General features: G+C 38.9%; 1 protein-coding gene across 12 annotated transcripts in view; it reads right to left on the bottom strand.

Annotated features, from left to right (window-relative positions):
* ITSN2 (intersectin 2) overlaps window positions 1–18134 on the bottom strand; it is a 158389-nt gene that overhangs the window by 105126 nt on the left and 35129 nt on the right. For 9 of the 12 annotated variants that reach the window (XM_054548300.2, XM_063713756.1, XM_024242350.3 and 6 more), the window contains exons 3-8: window positions 8465–8557; window positions 6791–6854; window positions 5545–5708; window positions 3811–4014; window positions 3606–3702; window positions 1939–2078 (exon numbers count right to left, since the gene is read on the bottom strand). In XM_054548300.2, coding sequence (XP_054404275.1) covers window positions 1939–2078; window positions 3606–3702; window positions 3811–4014; window positions 5545–5708; window positions 6791–6854; window positions 8465–8557 — 762 coding nt within the window. The remainder of the gene's footprint in view (window positions 1–1938; window positions 2079–3605; window positions 3703–3810; window positions 4015–5544; window positions 5709–6790; window positions 6855–8464; window positions 8558–18134) is intronic. The other 3 variants (XM_054548302.1, XM_054548301.1, XM_063713755.1) reach the window with 1 other exon arrangement.

Raw genomic sequence — 18134 nt, 5'->3', positions numbered from 1 at the left:
AGATGGGGTCTCACTATGTTGCCCAGGCTGGACTCTTGGGCTCAAGCAATCCTCCTGCCACATCCTCCCAAGTAGCTGGGACTATAGGCACATGCCACTATGCCTAGAAAAGAGAAACTTTTTTTTTTTTTTTTTTTTGAGACAGAGTCTCGTTCTGTTGCCAGGCTGGAGCGCAGTGGTGCGATCTCGGCTCACTGCAACCTCCGCCTCCTGGGTTCAAGCAATTCTCCTGCCTCAGCCTCCAGAGTAGCTGGGACTACAGGTGTGCACCACCATGCTTAGCTAATTTTTGTATTGTTAGTAGAGACGGGGTTTCACCATGTTGGCCAGGATGGTCTCGATCTCTTGACCTCATGATCTGCCTGCCCCAGCCTCCCAAAGTGCTGGGATTACAGGCGTGAGCCACCGCACCTGGCCAAAATTAACTTTTTAAATGCAAAATGTAGGGTACAAAGAAGTTAATTTTTTCAAAGAATAGGAATTATGACTTTATATTAATCTCCAGTATGGTCCAATACTGTATTTCACAGAATCTAAAATTCCACTGGCTATAAGACATACTATTATTTTATGAATAAGTAAGAAAGCACTGCTAATAAAACTATGACACAGTGCTAAGACATCACTAATTGTAGCACACATCCTAATTTTAGAAACATTAAAAATGTAAAAAAAAAAAAAAAAGTGTGTCAAAAAAAGCATACCTTGTTTCATGCAATTTGATAAAATTACAGAAAATCTTAGTTATGTAATATGAAATACATGTAAAAATACAAAGTATATATGTAAGCTAAGAAGTATAATAGGTCACCTGTGAACCTACCACTCATCTTAAGAACTAGATTACTACTAAATGCCTTGAATCTATCTGTGTTCCTTGACTTATCCCCATGCTTCCACAAGAGGTAACCACTACCCTGAATTTTGTATGCGTAATTCCCTTGCTTTAAAAAATAGTTATCACATAGGTATGTATCTTTAAATAAAATACTGTATATTTTTGCTTGTCCAATCAATTCCAAAAGTCTTACTGCTTGTTCCCTTGCCTCTCTGCAAAACTACAGACCCTAGACCCCTATTTCATAGACTACTTTTCATTCTCCAAATAGGCCATGTATTTTTTGCTCTTAATTTCTTCTTTGTCACCATCAAATGCCCCCACGTTCAATCTCTGTCGAAATCCTAACTTTTTCATGGAGTTTAAATGCTCCCTTCCTAAAAGATACCTCATCTGAACTCTTCAGCTTTAATATATCCCATTCTATGTTCCCTAGCACTTAAAGCTCTATTATTTTTAAACACTTATTTTACTCAGTCCTAAATCATAATTTCTTGCTGAGTGAAGAGGAAGTGGGAAAGTTAGAAGGTGGGAACTCTACTTGCCTATTACCCTCTGTTTATGTCTCCTTTGCTGTTCTCAATTAGTACAGTTCGGATGATGTTCTGGCCTGGACTCAAATGTTTTACAGTGAACTAAAGCCAAGTTTTATGGTCATATTTGGGTTAGAGCATTAAAGGGTGAGCAGTGCTCACTTGAGGTTATATAAACAGAGAAAAAGCCCAATGCAGAGGAGGATTCTCAGGAAAAGTGAGCTGAGGCTAAGTTCTACACACTTTCTCTTGTGACCCGTGGCTCTCCATTCCCTGCAAAGCTTAGAGGATGAGGTTTGATCTTAAGGGACAGGTCTTTTGCCAAAAAGTTGGGGGTATATCTGGTGCCCGACTTGACCGTAAGAACTTTGAAGAAAGCAATCAAGTTGAATCCATCTTTGAATCCTTATACAACCTCAGGTATTTGTATTTATCAAATGCCTGCTAAATTTTTTGGATGTTAAAATGTCAGATGAGCTACACAATACAAATTCAAATGAGAGTTCTTCATTGGAAGTCCACATAAAAGACCCTTTCTCATGCTCTTCAGCACTGTATGCTGCTTACCTGAGAGATATCCACTCATGCTTTTGTCAAGACTATTAAATTTTTGTCGATATTTTAATCTTGTAGGCTGAGGAACTGCCCACTCTGAGGTCCCAGTCTTGGGTGAGTTCCCTGAGAGTGAAGCAGTCGAGGAAGTTGAGCTACAAAAAAATTTATTTAAAATTTTTATGTTACTAAATAAAATATATTTAATTAAACTTTATAAGACCAAGGCATTAAGAATCTTATATACCAGGGGTCCCGAACCCCCGAGCCACAGACCTGTTAGGAACCAGGCTGGACAGCAGGGCTCGGTGAGTGGCAGGTGAGTGAACACTACTACCTGAGCTCCAGCTCCTGTCCAGTGAGCAGTGGCATTAGATTCTTATAGGATTGCGAACCCTATTGTGAACGGCACATGTGAGGGACCTAGGTTGGATGCTCCCTTTGAGAATCTAATGCCTAATGATCTGAGATGTAACAGTTTCATCCTAAAACCATTGCTTCAAATCTGTGAAAAAACTGTCTTCTATGAAACCAGTCCCTGGTACCAAAAAGGTTGAGGACCGCTGTTGTATACTATAATGGTGGCTGCCTTTTCTCTTTTTTTGAGGGGGAGACAGAGTCTCACTCTGTCGCCAGCCTGGAGTGCAGTGGCACGATCCTGGATCACTGCAACCTCTACCTCCCAGGTTCAAGCAATTCTCCTGCCTCAGCCTCCCGAGTAGCTGGGACTACAGTCACATGCCACCATGCCCGGCTAATTTTTTTGTGTCCATTTTTAGTAGAGACAGGGTTTCACCATGTTGCCCAGGCTGGTCTCAAACTCCTGAGCTCAGGCAATCCGCCCACCTCAGCCTCCCAAAGTGGTGGGATTACAGGCGTGAGCCACTGTGCCTGGCCAATGGTGACTGCTTTTGCATTTTACATTTTTTTAAATTTTAAGCAATTATCACTATTCTTAGTAAAGCAAAGACTGTAAGAAGTATAGAACTCCATGAGACTACCACATATAAAGAACCTGCTCTGTGCCAGACCTTATATTGTACTAAGGCCTTTACAAATATTTCTAATCCTCCCAACAAACTTAAAAAATATTACAGTCCCCATCTTTTAGATGGGTAAACTATGGCTCAGCGATGTTAAGAAAAACAAGGCCACGGAATCAGTTAGTGTTCAAGCTGGGATATGAATGTTGTTCTTCTGGGTCAAATCTAACACTCTCCGTACACTACCCTGAAGAGTATAATAGTGATTTATATGAAGGGTGATTAATGTAATGAATACTGATGCATTTGTGTTTTGTAAAATTTAAAAGATATCTAATTAGTAGAATCTGCTCAAGAAAGAAATTAACAATGTACAACGAGTATGAGACATCTTGGGAAATATACACATTTTTTAAAGGAAAAGTACACAGCTTTAGGCAAAAAAAATGATTAAAATATGGAATATTTTTAGTTTACATGAAATATTTTTTTCAAAAGTAAAATGCCACAGACACTTAATAATTCTAAAAATAAAAAATTTATTTTATGTGAGTTGTAAGTAGTAAATTTACCTTATGTATTTGTACTTGGCCATTATAAAGTAAAACTTAGGTAAGCTCAAAGCTTTAAAAAAATCATTTGTTAAATAAAGACTTCTTACTGAAAGCGTAAAAAGTTGTCAGAGTTAGGTATTCATACCTACTAGATCCTAAATCAATCAGAGACTGCGCTTTCTGTATACTAGCACCTCCAAATCCTCCCATCATCAGACTGTAAGATGACCCATGAGGCAATGCTAAAAAAGAAAAAGAAGGAAAAGTATGAAAGAAATTTGTATCTGTTCAAACATAAATAGTTTCTTTCTTTACATGAAATAATGACTCATTAGAAACAAAGTACTCACTTGAAGAAGAATAAGGAATGGGTAAAGGCTGAATGAGACTGGCGGTTCCATTTGGTAATGATGATGTGCTAACAGAAGGCACTAGGGGAGTGGGCATCATTAAGGGAGGAAGGTTGGTCCCTGAAGTTGCAGACGACAATGATGTTATAGGTGCAGCTGGAGGCAATGGCTGAGGGATGGACAGATTGGGCATGCTTCCCATTCCTAAAGTCAAAAGAAAACACTTTTTCCAGTGCTAGAAAATCTATTATAAAACACATGCAAAAAACAAGTTTACAGTACAGTGGGCAGACTCTATGTTTACCAAAACACACAGATAAATTATCCTTAAAAAACTCACTTACTTTGACTCAGCAGTGAGGGAGGTAAACTGCTGCTCTTAATACTAATACTCTGATCTGTATGAACTAAGAAAATACCTAGCAAAGAGTTAAATATTCTCCTCTCTCATCATGAACAAAACTAAGCAGCCTTTTCCAATTGAATATGAGTCTCCTCAAGGAAAGAATATATTACCAGATCAAATGAGGTTTTTGTGAAAGGATAATACAGTGCTACTAAGTTACTTGACTAATACACACACACACACACACACACACACACACACACACATTCTTCTCTCTCTCTCTCACATACTCCCCCCAAACAAAAAGGTTCTAAGTAGTAGATACTTTATGAGATCCATTTATGCATATGCATTATTTGCAAGAAAGTGTGTCACATATTTTACTTTTCTTGTAAGTAACATTCCTATGAATTCAAGGACGAGTCCTTAAAAGGAACAAAGTGATGACTTTTATTCATTAACTGCAGAATACTAATATATAAATATGGTCACACAATGATTTGGTATTTATCTTTAGAATTCACTAAAATAGTGAAATAATTTTGTGGAGTCTGTTGTTTGTTTGAGATGGGGGTCTCACTATGTTGCCCCGACTAGAATGAAGTGGCTATTCACAGGTGCGATCATAGCACAGTACAACCTCAAACTCCTGGACTCAAGCAATCCTACCCACAGCCTCCCAAGCAGCCAGAACTACCGGCACACACCCCTATAACCAGCTCTAGAATTCTATATTCTAAGATCTGTAGTGAAGGAACATGTTTCAGATACATAGACATAGCTAATTGAATGTTCCATTCAAAATGAGTGCTTCTCACAAATAATTATAAGAAATTGTCTGATCAAAATTAACAGAAAACATACCAACTGGTTATTGCTGATGAATATGTAAACTTATTAGCCGAAAGTCTGCAACTTTTGGCCCTAAATTTAGCTGGCTAATTAACCTTTAAAAAAATTCAACTTACATAAAATTTTAAATTATCTCCCAAATCGAACCATTTCAAGTGAGTTTAAAACTGCTCAAAATTTTTTTCTATATTACTCACATATATAGACAGAGAGAGGAAACTAAGAATAGTATTTGGGATTGGCTATACCTAGGGAGACCATATAATTTATCATGCAACTAGGAGTTGTAAAAGGAGACACTAACTGGACCAGATGCTAGGACAAAAGGCATAAATCAGAACTGTCCCTAGAAAACCAGAACACATGGATCCCCTACCTGTGACAGTGAATTTAATATTTATTATCTCTAACATGAAAATTAACTTGGAATCTGGGGATTGTCACTTTGTGCTAACAAATCCTTTTCTAATACTCAAATATTCCTAGGGATAAAGTTTAAGTAGCAAATACAGGTATTTAAATTAATACATACTTACCAAAACGAGCAGAAATTAATGGAGAAAACATAGGGGGTTGCTTCATAATAGGAGGGAGAACCACAGGCAACTGTTGGCCTTGAAGCTTCAGTTTGATGAGTTTCATAGCTATGGAGAACTCTTGCTGATCCATCTTCCCATCCTTGTTTAGGTCTGATAAAGCCCTAAAAGGAGCATGAGGTAGGTATATTGGTATGTGGTGTGGTGGTGAGAAAACTAACGTTATTTTGGGGGTTGACAAAGTAAAAATGATGATATGGCATTCACGTGTACATCATCACGAAATTTAAAATATCTAATATGTAAAATATACAATAACAAAAAGATAAAACCTACACTTTAAGAAATACTGACCAGAGATAATAACTAATAAAACACTGCCTGTCTATACAGAATCTAGAGACCTTTGGGCTGAATTCCACCAGTTTAGGTAGAAAAAAATTCAAGATTATAATACTTCTAAATTTAATTTATTCATCTGTCCAAATTTTTATTGAATACTTGCTATGTGCCTCGTACTCTGCCAGGCATGAGAATATTCCAAGTGGAAAGATGGGGTAGGGGTTGTTACTTATTGTAAACGTTTTTAAAAAAACAGATATTATAGAGAATAGTTTATTTAAAGAAGGAGCAGGGGAAGCGAGGACTAATTTGGGGTTTATAGATTATGAAATAAATGAAACTACAAAATAACAGAAAGAGGATTTTGAGATTCTGCCAAATTATAAGGAAATTTTTCTCAATGATAATGTATATATCTTTCCTTAGAAAATTCTAATGAAATTAGAAATTTGTCCTAGAGAACTAAACCCAAATTATTTTCAATCATTTGCTCAATAAAATTTATTTTCCAAAAAACTGAATAGTTTTTTTTTTTTTTTAAGAGACAGAGTCTCATTCTGTCATCCAGGCTAGGGTGCAGTGACACAATCATAGTTCACTGCAGCACTGAATTCCTGGGCTCAAGGAATCCTTCCATCTAGGCCTCCCTGAGTAGCTAGGACTAGAGGTGTGGGCCACCACGCCCAGCTAATTTTTTTTTTAATTTTCTGTAGAGACAGGGTTCTCACTATGTTGCCCAGGCTGGCCTCAAGCAATCCTCCTACCTCAGACTCCCCAAGTGCTGGCAGAAATATTCTTAATAACCAATAGAATGCAACTAAAAACAATTTTATGTTAACACTATATTAAAAAAAACAAAATACTATCAGAAAATTAGGTTCATCTACAAAAGAAAACACTTTACCATATTTCAGCTAAAACAGGGGCCGGCAGACCTGATTGTAGGAAAAAATTACGTGCTTGATCACCTGGAAGTAATAAAAACAAAACCTAAGCAGCACATTAGTAAATGAAATTATTCCAATGCTTCTGAATAATAATGGGCATATGTTAATGATTTATTATAATTTTAATACCAATCATTAAAGAATAAGTGAAATAGAAACACAAATAAAAATTATTTACATAACTTTAATAAGACATATTTTAAAACAAAAGTCACATCTGCACTTCTATTGTATATTAATCAGTGATGAAAGATTATTCATCTTAGTTTTTCCACAATTGGGGTCTTCCTTAAAAATACTTCCACTTAGTAAAATTTATATTTAAAAACACTATTCCCTAAAAGAGTTTCAATATAAAAAGTACCAGGTGTTAGGAGAGACAGTCCTCCATGAGTTTCTTCACACTCCTATGTGTCTTGCTTTGTATACCAATAATGTAAGACCCTAATTGCTCTCTGCCTGGGTCACTTCTCAGAATTGGGTTTGTAATGAGCAATCTTAAGGAATCCGGTAATGCCTCCCACTGAGACAAGGGACAAACTTGCTTTACTGCTTGCTACAAAAGGGTGGGTTCCCCAAATTCAGTGTTCCTCTCCTGTAACACAATCATAGCATGTGTACTATTCTTCTGGGCTCTCTGCATTGTCTTTGTGGGACTTAGGAAACACTAAAGAAAACAGAAAGATAGATGCCAATGCTCATTTTGCTAGTTATGCTGTTAGTCATAAGGTTCTTTGTCTCTGACTCAGGAATCTTGGGTCTTTCACCCGTAATGGACAAAGTTATTAACTTGTAAGCAGGGTAATCAAATCCTGATACCAGGTAAGGTAATTACTATCATAGCAGTACAAATAACATGGTTAAGTAGATGGATTCCAAAGTCAGCCCGAATGGTTTCAAAGCCCAGATTAACACTAACCATCTTTGTAACCTTAGGCAGTTACATAACATCTCTTAGTCTCAGTTTCACTATTTGTAAATATAGACAACAATAGTGCCTACTTTATAGGGTTGTTGTAAAGGTTAAATAAAATAATGCACTTAGCATAGCATCTGGTATATAGTAAAAATTCAATAAATGTCATTGTTCTCATAGTTACTATTATGGTATGTAAAGCACTAAGCTACTTTGGCACAGAAAAAAGTTTAATTAATAGAAAAAAATTTCAAAGGCACACCTAAATTAATCCCATTTTGGCTCTGGTGGTCTTCCTGCAAAACAAGGGCTAACATCAACAATCGGTGCTTGGTATAGCCTCAAAGACAGAGGGCTAGCATTAGGAAAACAGATTCCAGAAAAAAAAGTCTAGATTTTCCATGAAATGAATCTAAGAAATAAACTGAAAACTTTCTAGATATAATGTTAAAATGTGAAACTAGACAATTACACAGAAATTCTTGACTATCATTTAGAATTCAGGAAAAATCTTCCATATCCCAAATTCAAAACAACAAATTAAGACAGTTCCAGGAAAAAAAAGAAAGTTAGCATTTCTTTAATTTCCAGAATTCTGATTGATATGAATTTTATCATTTATTAACACAAATTTGATAGCAGTCAAATTAAAACTAATTCTTAGATATCACATAAGGACCATAATTCACAAATAAAACTAATTATAAACACAAACCTGTTATGTAACCTCCTGAAGGTTTGAGGTTATCAAACTGCCTGTCATGCTTAGTACGTTCTTCAGAGGTAATAGCCCACATGTTTGGCCCTCCTGAAACATAAGTGGAAGAAACTGTAGTGTATACATGAGAATGCTTAAAATACAATTTTAAATGTAAATAGAAATCACAAGTGTTCATTTTATGACAGTATTTAATATTTGAGTGACACAAAGAGTAGAGCTCTATCATAATCATACATAGCACAGCCCTAAGGCTTTTCACTCATTCGCTCAATTAACGTCTATTGAACAAGTGCTATATAACACTCACTGGAAATGGGCATCAAGCTAAATACTGGCAATAAAAAGATGAAGAAAATATTCCCATCCTCAAGGAATTCATGCTCTAGAAAACAACAGTACTTACAGTATTCACCTGTGAAAAATCCTAAGCAGAAATATACACTGACATAGTTTAGACCTGTGTTCCCACCAGAACCTCATCTTGAATTGTAATCCCCACGTGTCAGAGGAGGGGCCTGGTGGGAGATGACTGGATCATGGGAGTGGATTTCTCCCTTGTTTTTGTGATAGTGAGTTCCTCACAATAGCTGATGGTTTTAAAGTGTGGCACTTCCCCCCTTGCTGCTTCTCTCTCTCCTGCTGCCACGTTAAGATGTGCTTTGCGTCCCCTTCGCCTTACACCTTAAGTTTCCTGAGGCCTCTCCAGCCATGTGGAACTGTGAGTCAATTAAACCCTTTTTTTCATAAATTACTCAGTCTCAGGTAGTTCTTTATAGCAGTGTGAAAACAGACTAATACAGATACCAAAATAGCTGTGCCAATTCTGAGTTAGAAGCACCAAGGATGAGATAACAGGAAAGGTAATACTGAGGCAGAGCCTTGAAGCTTGGTTTGAATTTTGCCACGTGAAGAGGAGGGATAAGAACATTTCACACCATAAGGGCACAGCATGAGAAGTCAAGGCATGTGCAAGGTGCTGTTAAGTGCACTGAGCAGACTAATAACTAGAGTTAGTAATAATAAACAGGTGGGTGGAATTAACTGGAAAAAGGTCTTAAATACCATCCTCAAAAGCCTGACCCCATCCATACCCTGGAAGTTATAGAGAGCCATCTAGTAGTTTTTAAATAAGCTTTTAATTTGGAATAATTTTAGATTTACAGAAAATTCACAAAGATAGTACATGGCTCCTATATACCCTTCACCCAATTTCTACTATGTTAACAACTGACACAACCATAGTACATTTGTCAAAACAAAGACATTAACAGTCTGGTATATAATTACTGGCTAAATTAATACCTCCACCTGCAGTGGTGGCTGGTAAACTCCAACAGAATTAAACTCCGGGTGGTGAAGACAGCACAAGGCACTGTGACTGATGATTCTGCCCATCGGAGCCTCTAGCAAAAGGAAGTAGCCTCCACCTAGAGATAATCCTTGGGATCAGAAGGCTTGACCCATGAAGGCCTAGTGATTCTCTGGCCTGAGAGTCCCATTTTGGGGAGGGTCAACTTGAATTCCACAACAAGGTGGGAATAACCCGAAAAGCCCTGCTTGTCAAATAGAAATGGTATTATCAAAGAAGATACAGACACTGGTCCCAACAGTATTTTGGCTTTACGTTAAAAAGTGTCAGCGGCCGGGCGCAGCAGCTCACGCCTGTAATCTCAGCACTTTGGGAGGCTGAAGCGGGCGGATCACCTGAGGTCAGGAGTTCGAGACCAACCTGGTCAACATGGCGAAACCTCATCTCTACTAAAAATACAAAACAAATTAGCTGGGTGTGATGGTGGGTGCCTGTAGTCCCAGCTACTCGGGAAGCTGAGGCAAGAGGATCACCTGAACCCGGGAGGTGGAGGTTGCAGTGAGCTGAGATCACGCCATAGCACTCCAGCCTGCATGACAAGAGCAAGACGCCATCTCAAAAAAAAAAAAGTGGCAACTATCCCTCTGAGGGAAACCTTTATGCACATTCCACTGCTTATAGTAAAGCTACTGGATCAATGAAGCCTCAGATCAGAGAAGCTGCAAGTTGCTGGTGTTCACTGGGCTGCAGTGGCTATTCAGCCTCAGAGGCAGCTATGCTGAACTGAAAGGAGACATGGGCAGAACCTGGATTCTTGGGCTGCTGCCAATGACCCAGCTGTTTGGTTTGCCACTTGGAAAATTACAGATTGACAGATTAAAGACACGCTCCTGGAGCTACAAATTGAAAACAAATCTCAACTGCTAATTGAATTGTCTGTGTCACCTATGTAGACACCTACAGTATGGGCCCAGCCTCTGATTTAGACTGAAATCAGACATGACTAATGCAGAGGATACCACTGTATGCCAAACTGTGACTTGGGGATGGTGGGGGGGGGGTCTCATTGCAGGTGGCATTGTTCCCTTTGACTCCTGGCAGACTGACCATATTGGAACTTTGTTCCCTCTCTCAGGCTATCAGTGGTGCCTCCAACTATTGACAGTATTTTTTTGTTTTTCACATAGACTTTTTAGAGCAGTTTTAGGTTCACAGCAAGATTGAGCAGAAGGTACAAACATTTTTCCTATACCTTCCACTCCACTTATGCATAGTCCCATTAAAACATTCCCCTGTTGACACTTTTTTAGGTTACCAATCAGCCCATGATGCCCACACTGTTATGGCCCTTGAAACTAATCTGTGTCATGTTTCTTTTTTTTTAAATTTAGAGACAGGGTCTCACTCTGTTGCCCAGGCTGGAGTACAGTGACCCTTGGCTCACTGCAGCCTTGACATCCCAGGCTCAAATGATTCTCCCACCTCAGCCACCTGAGTAGCTGGGACTACAGGCACGTGCGACCACACCTGGCTAATTTTTGTATTTTTTGTAGAGACGGGATCTCACTATGCTGCCAAGGCTGGTCTCGAACTCCTGGGCTCAAGTGATCCTCCTGCCTTGACCTCCCATAATCTGTGTCATGTTTTTGCTTTTCTGGACCATATGCATTCTGACATGGATGCATTTTTATCATAAAAGCCATTCAACAATTCACTGACAGCCTGATTCTACTTCCATCACCTCCTCCTGGTCCACATACTTTAAAGTAAGATAGTGTGGTTACGGACTGTAGTTGTCCCCAGAAAGGATTCATTGCTTATTAGCTGCTTCCTCCCTAATTATCAGGGCTAAGGGGTGGGGCATCACAGGAGATATACAGACCTATTGTGAAAATTCAGGATTCTACTCTGACCACTCCTGGACATGATGCATCTTTCTAGCCCCTAACAGCAACTGCAGGCAGGCTTGGTTCATAAACCCTCCAGCTGGGCCACTGAGGTAAAAGGGGATCCACAGCAGGAATTCCCAACCCCCAGGCCATGGACTGGTACTGATCTGTGGCCTGTTAGGAAGCTGGCTGCACAGAAGGAGGTGAGCAGTGGGCAAGCGAGCATTACCACCTGAGTGGCACCTCCTGTCAGATCAGCGGCAGCATTAGATTCTCATAGGAGCACAAACCCTGTTGTGAACTGTGCGTGTGAGGGATCTGGGTTGCATGCTCCTTATGAAAATCTAATGCCTGGTCATCTGCAGTGGAGCAGTTTCATCCTAAAACCACTCCCCTCCCACCACCCTACCCCAAATCTGTGGAAAAACTGTCTTCCATGAAACTGGTCCCTGGTGCCAAAAAGGTTGGGGACCAGTGACCTAGAGGATTCAAAGTTAATTCTGGTTAGGGTTTATGAAAATGTCCCTCTTACATCTAACTCTTCTGGATCACTAGGAAGTGGTAAAGTTATGGCTCTGAAATGAGAAACCCAGATTTAATGGCAGTAGAGCAAGAAGAAGGCACCTGAGGAAGAAACGCCTTAGATCCCAGGAGGTATGGTATTAAGAGAGGAATTAATGATATTTTCTCTTGTAGAACTGCCCCTGTAGCCTTCTTCTCCAAGAAAAATGCCTTGGTATGGCTCTCCTAAATTGTTGGAAGCACCTTATGAGTCTGCCATCCCCCATAGGAGCCTTATCAAGAGTCTATCAGGAACATCAGGAATGACCCCAGCAAATGCATCTCCCATCCATATCACTTCCAGAGGTCTTCCCCCACCCCCAATCTCAGTAATGGATGAATTCCACCCAGCTGGTGATGAGGACAAACAAAACAAGTGGGACTAATTCGGGCAATCCCTCCAAAAACAAGGACTAGACTCAATTACTCAAACTCCACTGGAAACCCTCAGACTTGCCAGTCATCCAGGAGGCTATGTTAGAGACACTGTCAACCTGTGCCCCTCTTCTGATGTAGGTCCCACGGCAGTGGGGGTTGCAGGGGGAATAACTGTAAACATTTTCTTGCCAAGCATAACCCATGCACATCCTTGATCTTCTACTTCTGTGGAAACCATGCATTAACTTGCCTCCCTCCAAAAACACACTAATGTACATGAAGAGATCTTCAAGTGTTTAAAAAAACACTTCGTTAGTCCTGGAAGGCATTCAGGTCAGCCTCGACTCACTGGCTAGGGTTGTTAGAGACTTATCCTAGATTTTCTTTTTTGCAGGCCAAGATAAAATGTGTGCAATTATGAATACAACCTGCTGTACCCAGATTACTGATTCAGGCCAGGTAGAAAAGTTAAAATAAAACTTAAGGAGAGGCCAGACATGGTGGTGCACACCTAATCCCAGTATTTTGGGAGGCTGAGGCAGGAGGATCCCTTGAGCTCACGAGTTTGAGACCAGCCTGGGGAACATAGTGAGACCCCATCTCTACAAAAAACTTTAAAAAATTAGCCAGGGGCGGTGACTCACACCTGTAATCCCAGCTACTTGGGAGGCTGAGGTAGAAGGATTGCTTGAGCCCAGGAGATCGAGGCTGCAGTGAGCAGTGATCACACCACTGTCTGGGTGACAGAACAAGACCCTGTCTCAACAAAAAACAAACAACAACAACGAAAACAAACAAACAAAAACCACATTTTTTTTTAAGGAGAAAGCCACCTGGCTTTCTAAGGGAGACAATGATGATTTATAGGATTTGTTTAGCTGGGACCCTGCAGAGCACAGCTGAGAACATTGCAAGCTGAGACCAATCTGCTGCTTGGAGTCCTGTTGATTAGTCTTAATCAAATGCTGCATAAAATAAATCAGACTTAGTCCCAGCCCCTGTTTTGTCAGATTAATCGGAGTGGCCAACTTAGTGGTATGTATACTCATGAGAAAATTTGCTAGAAGTCAAGACAATGGAGAAACAAGGGAGAGGAACTCTTGGGAGACAATTCTCCATGAGTTTCTCATGTTTCTGTACATCTTCTAAAGCAAAGGATTGATAGCTTTTGTTCTAGACTCTCTTTGAGGATGTCTGCATTGCAAATACAGGGGTTTCTTCCTGAGCTTGGGATTAGCTTTTTGTTGTCCACTCTTCCCATGTGGTTATACCAGCTCTCTGAGGTTTTTGTAAAGCTCTGCACATTCAACATGACTAATCACCATCTATACTTCTGACTACCTTTACAATTTATTCCATTTCTGCCAATAAGGAACCAAATATGTTTAGGTATATAAACTCATACATAATTCCTGCTTGTATTGTATAAAAATCTGCCTTACAAAGACAATTTTCCAGGAATGTATGTCAGTGAAAAGTAGGTGCTCACTATAATTTTTAACACTAATATGGATTTAACAAATTATTCTTAGTCCTAAATGACTGGATTAAAAAATCTATAAATATCCTCTCTTAAAGAGAAGTTTTAAGATTATAGTTAAAAATAAAGAAACAGATGTACTGAAGAACTAAGGACCTAAAATAGCTAAACCTACACACTTTCTAAATAAAGAAATACCACATATGTAGTAAAAATCCTACTTGGTTTATCAGTTTATCAGAAAATAAACAAATAAACCTGTGAGGATTCCTGTCACCAGGAAGGCAAGTAGTGTAGCCACAGAACTGATTTTCTATTATATGACTTCAGAAAAATTATGATGCTGATTTTAAAAACAACAAAAATGACAACAAAGCATGACAAAGATGGAAGCAGCTCACCTTTATTGAACCCTGACTATTGTCAGGGACTTTATATGCAGTAACTGACTGAGCCCCCAGCATTAACCTATAAATTAAAGTACTATTATTATTCTCATTTTATAGGTAAGGAAACCGAAAACCCATGGTGATAAGTAACTTGCTCAAGGTCATACAGTAAGTGAGAGAGCTGAGATTAGAACCTGGGTAGCCTGACTCCAGAGCCTGCATGCTGAACTCTGCACTATACTATGTACCAACATATATGGGTAAGATGCTCATGTTCTTTCTAATTCAGATGCCACCTCTATAAACTAGGAATATTATATAACTCCACAGGCCCGTTGTAAAGATTACATGTAATATACCTCCATTACAGCTAACACTTAATGAAACTCACTGTGTGTCAGGTGCTTTCCTAAGAGCTTTACATGTATTGCTTCAAGTAAGTCTCATAAGAATCCCATGAGGTAACTATTGCTATCACTGTTTATCAGAGAAGGAAACAGTGGTACAGAGATATTAAATAATTTGCCCAAGGTAATAAAATTGGTAAGTGTTGAAGGCAAGACTAGAGTCTACTCAGGCTTAACTGAGAGTCTTAAACTATCGTCTTGTTAGTAATTAAAAAGAAATACACTCACAAATATATTGTCCATTGATTTCCATCAAGATGTAGAGATAATTCAAGGTGGAAAACAGTCCTTTCATCAAATGGTGCTGAAAGAACTGGATATCCATATGAAAAACAACAAAAGAACCTCAGCCTTCCTGCATATACATGAATTAACTCTCAATGAATCACAGAACTAGATATAAGATAAAACTTCTTGAAGAAAATATGGAAAAAAATGTTTGTAATTTTGGATTATGCAATGACTTTTTGGAACACAAAAGGCAAAAATCATTAAAATATTTTGACAAACTGGACTTTATAAAAATCTAAAATTTCCACTCTCTTAAAGGACACTCTTAAGAAAAGGAAAAGACAAACTACAGGCTGAGAGAAAACATTTACAAAACAAATTCAATAAATATAGGTCAGCATATATAGAGAACTATTCAACTCAAAAATTAGAAAATAATCCCCCCCCAAAGAAAAGGAACAAAAGATTTGAACAGACACATCAAAGATATGCAGATGGCAAATAAGCATGTGACAAGATGCTCAATATCACTATCATCAGGGAAATGTAAATTAAAACCACAAAAAGGTATCACTACATGTCTATTAACATGTCTGAAAATTTTTTTTAAAAATTAAAAAAAAAACACGGAGTGCTGATAAAGATGCCAAACAACCGCAACTCATATATGCTGGTGGGAAAGCAAATGTGACAGTCACTTTGGAAAACAGTTTGGCAATTTCTTATGAAGTTAAACATATATTTCCACATGACCCAACCATAGACTCTTGTGTATTAACAAAAGACTCTTGGGTAAATACTCAAGAGAAATGAAGACCTATTTCCACATAAAAACCTGTTCTCTGATGGTTATAGCAGATTTAGTCATAATCACTAAAACCTGGAAATAACCCAAATGTTCTGCACCTGAACGGCTGAACGGATAAATAAATTGTGGGAGAAATGCATGCAACATTATGACTGAATCACAAAGATATTTTGCTAAGTGACAGAAGCCAGACACCAAAGGCTACATATTGTGTATTCCATTTATATGACATTCTGGAAAAGGCAGAACTGTAAGGACAGAAATCTGATTAGTGGTTGCCAATAATACGTGGCTAAAGGTGGAGGTATAAGGGTACAGAGAACGTTTTAGGTGATGCGAATGTTTTATATCCTAATTTATATGACTATACATAGTTTTAGAAACTCATCAAACTGTGTACTTTAAAAGGGTGAATTATACCCCCAATAAACCCAACTTTAAAATAAACTAAAACAAAAATATAAAGCATCTAATAGATGCCTGCCATATTAAGAGTGCTCAATAAATTAGTTTCCTTATTCAACCCAATCCTAGGGAACAATATAATTAAAAAGAAGTCAGAGCATTCAAATCTTTCTCAGGGAATAGCCTGAAACTAAGGCTCTTTAGTTAGAAACCTTAAGACTATTTTAAGTCTGAAGAGTTTGGTTAGGAAGGCTTAAAAGCTGCTTGGCTGGGCGCGGTGGCTCACGCCTGTAATCCCAGCACTTTGGGAGGCCGACGTGGGTGGATCACCAGGTCAGGAGACTGAGATCATCCTGGCTAACATGGTGAAACCCCATCTCTACTAAAAATACAAAAAATTAGCTGGGCGTGGTGGCGGGCGCCTATAGTCCCAGCTACTCGGGAGGCTGAGGGAGGAGAATGGCATGAACCCAGGAGGCGGAGCTTGCAGTGAGCAGAGACCATGCCACTGCACTCCAGCCTGAGAGACAGAGCGAGACTCCATCTCAAAAAAATAAAATAAAATAAAATTAAATTAAATTAAAAAAAAAAAGCTGCTCTAACATACATGGATATATAGATCCCCAGGCAGTGATGGATTCTACTGCTATCCTAAGACAAAAGAGTTCTGCTGCATCAAGATTGATGCACCAATGCTCATCACAGTATGATGCTTTCTTGTATCTATTACTATCTCCTCACATTTCCTTGGCTACGTGTTTTCACAGGGGCTAAACTCAATCCATCTGTTTATGTTTACTGCTTAGTTCCTCATGTCTCCAATCAGTAATCTTGACACCTTCATATTCATTCATTCGGTAAACATTTATGGGGTACAAAGATGAATAAAATGAACCACTTGGCTGGGCACAGCCCAGCACTTCAGAATGCTGAGGCAGGAGGATCACTTGAGCCCAGGAGTTGAGACCAGCCTGGCCAACATAGTGAGACCCCCATCTCTAAAAAAAAAAATTCTTTTAAGTAGCTGGTCATGGTGGCACATGTCTGTAGTCCCAGTTACTCTGGAGGCTGAGGCAGAAGGAACTGCTTGAGCCTGGAGGTTGAGATTGCAGTGAGCAATGTTCATGCCACTCTACTCCAGGCTGGGTTGACAGAGCAAGACCCTGTCTCAAAAAATAAAAAAATAAAAAAATAAACACCTTAAAGGAACTCACAGACTCTAATATTTTAAAGAGACTCCACCAGCCAAGAAAATCACACACAACAATCATGGTTACATATTATCATGATTAATGTAACCAAGAGAATAAAAATGTTCTAAGGAATTTTAACAAGGAATAATTTTTAAGTAGTGTTCAAATAACCTTTTAAAAAATTAATCATATTAAAACATAAAGTATTAATGCACCAAGAATTTTCTAGGAACAAAAAGATAACACTGGTCAGGTGTGATGGCTCATGCCTGTAATCCAAGCACTTTGGGAGGCTAAGGTGGGAGGACTTCTTGAGCCCAAGAGTTCAAGACCAGCTTGGGCAAGATAGTGAGACCCCCATCTCTACAAAAAATCTAAAAATTAGCTGGGTGTGGTGGCTCATGCCTGTGGTCCCAGCTACTCAGAAAGCAGAGGCAGGAGGATTGCTTGAATCTAGCAAGTCGAGGCTGCAGTGAGCTGTGTTCATACCACTACGCTCCAACCTGGGCAACAGAGTGGAGACCCTGTCTCAAAAAAACAAAACACTGAAATAAGAAAACTGGGCAATACATGTAGTTCAAAGCCAATTTTAAAATAGTTAATTCAATCCTGGC

This window comes from Pongo abelii, chromosome 12, assembly GCF_028885655.2.
Source record: "Pongo abelii isolate AG06213 chromosome 12, NHGRI_mPonAbe1-v2.0_pri, whole genome shotgun sequence".
Classification (NCBI taxonomy): domain Eukaryota; kingdom Metazoa; phylum Chordata; class Mammalia; order Primates; family Hominidae; genus Pongo; species Pongo abelii.
Note: the sequence above shows the minus strand (reverse complement) of the source record. Positions and strands in the feature narration are given on the sequence as shown.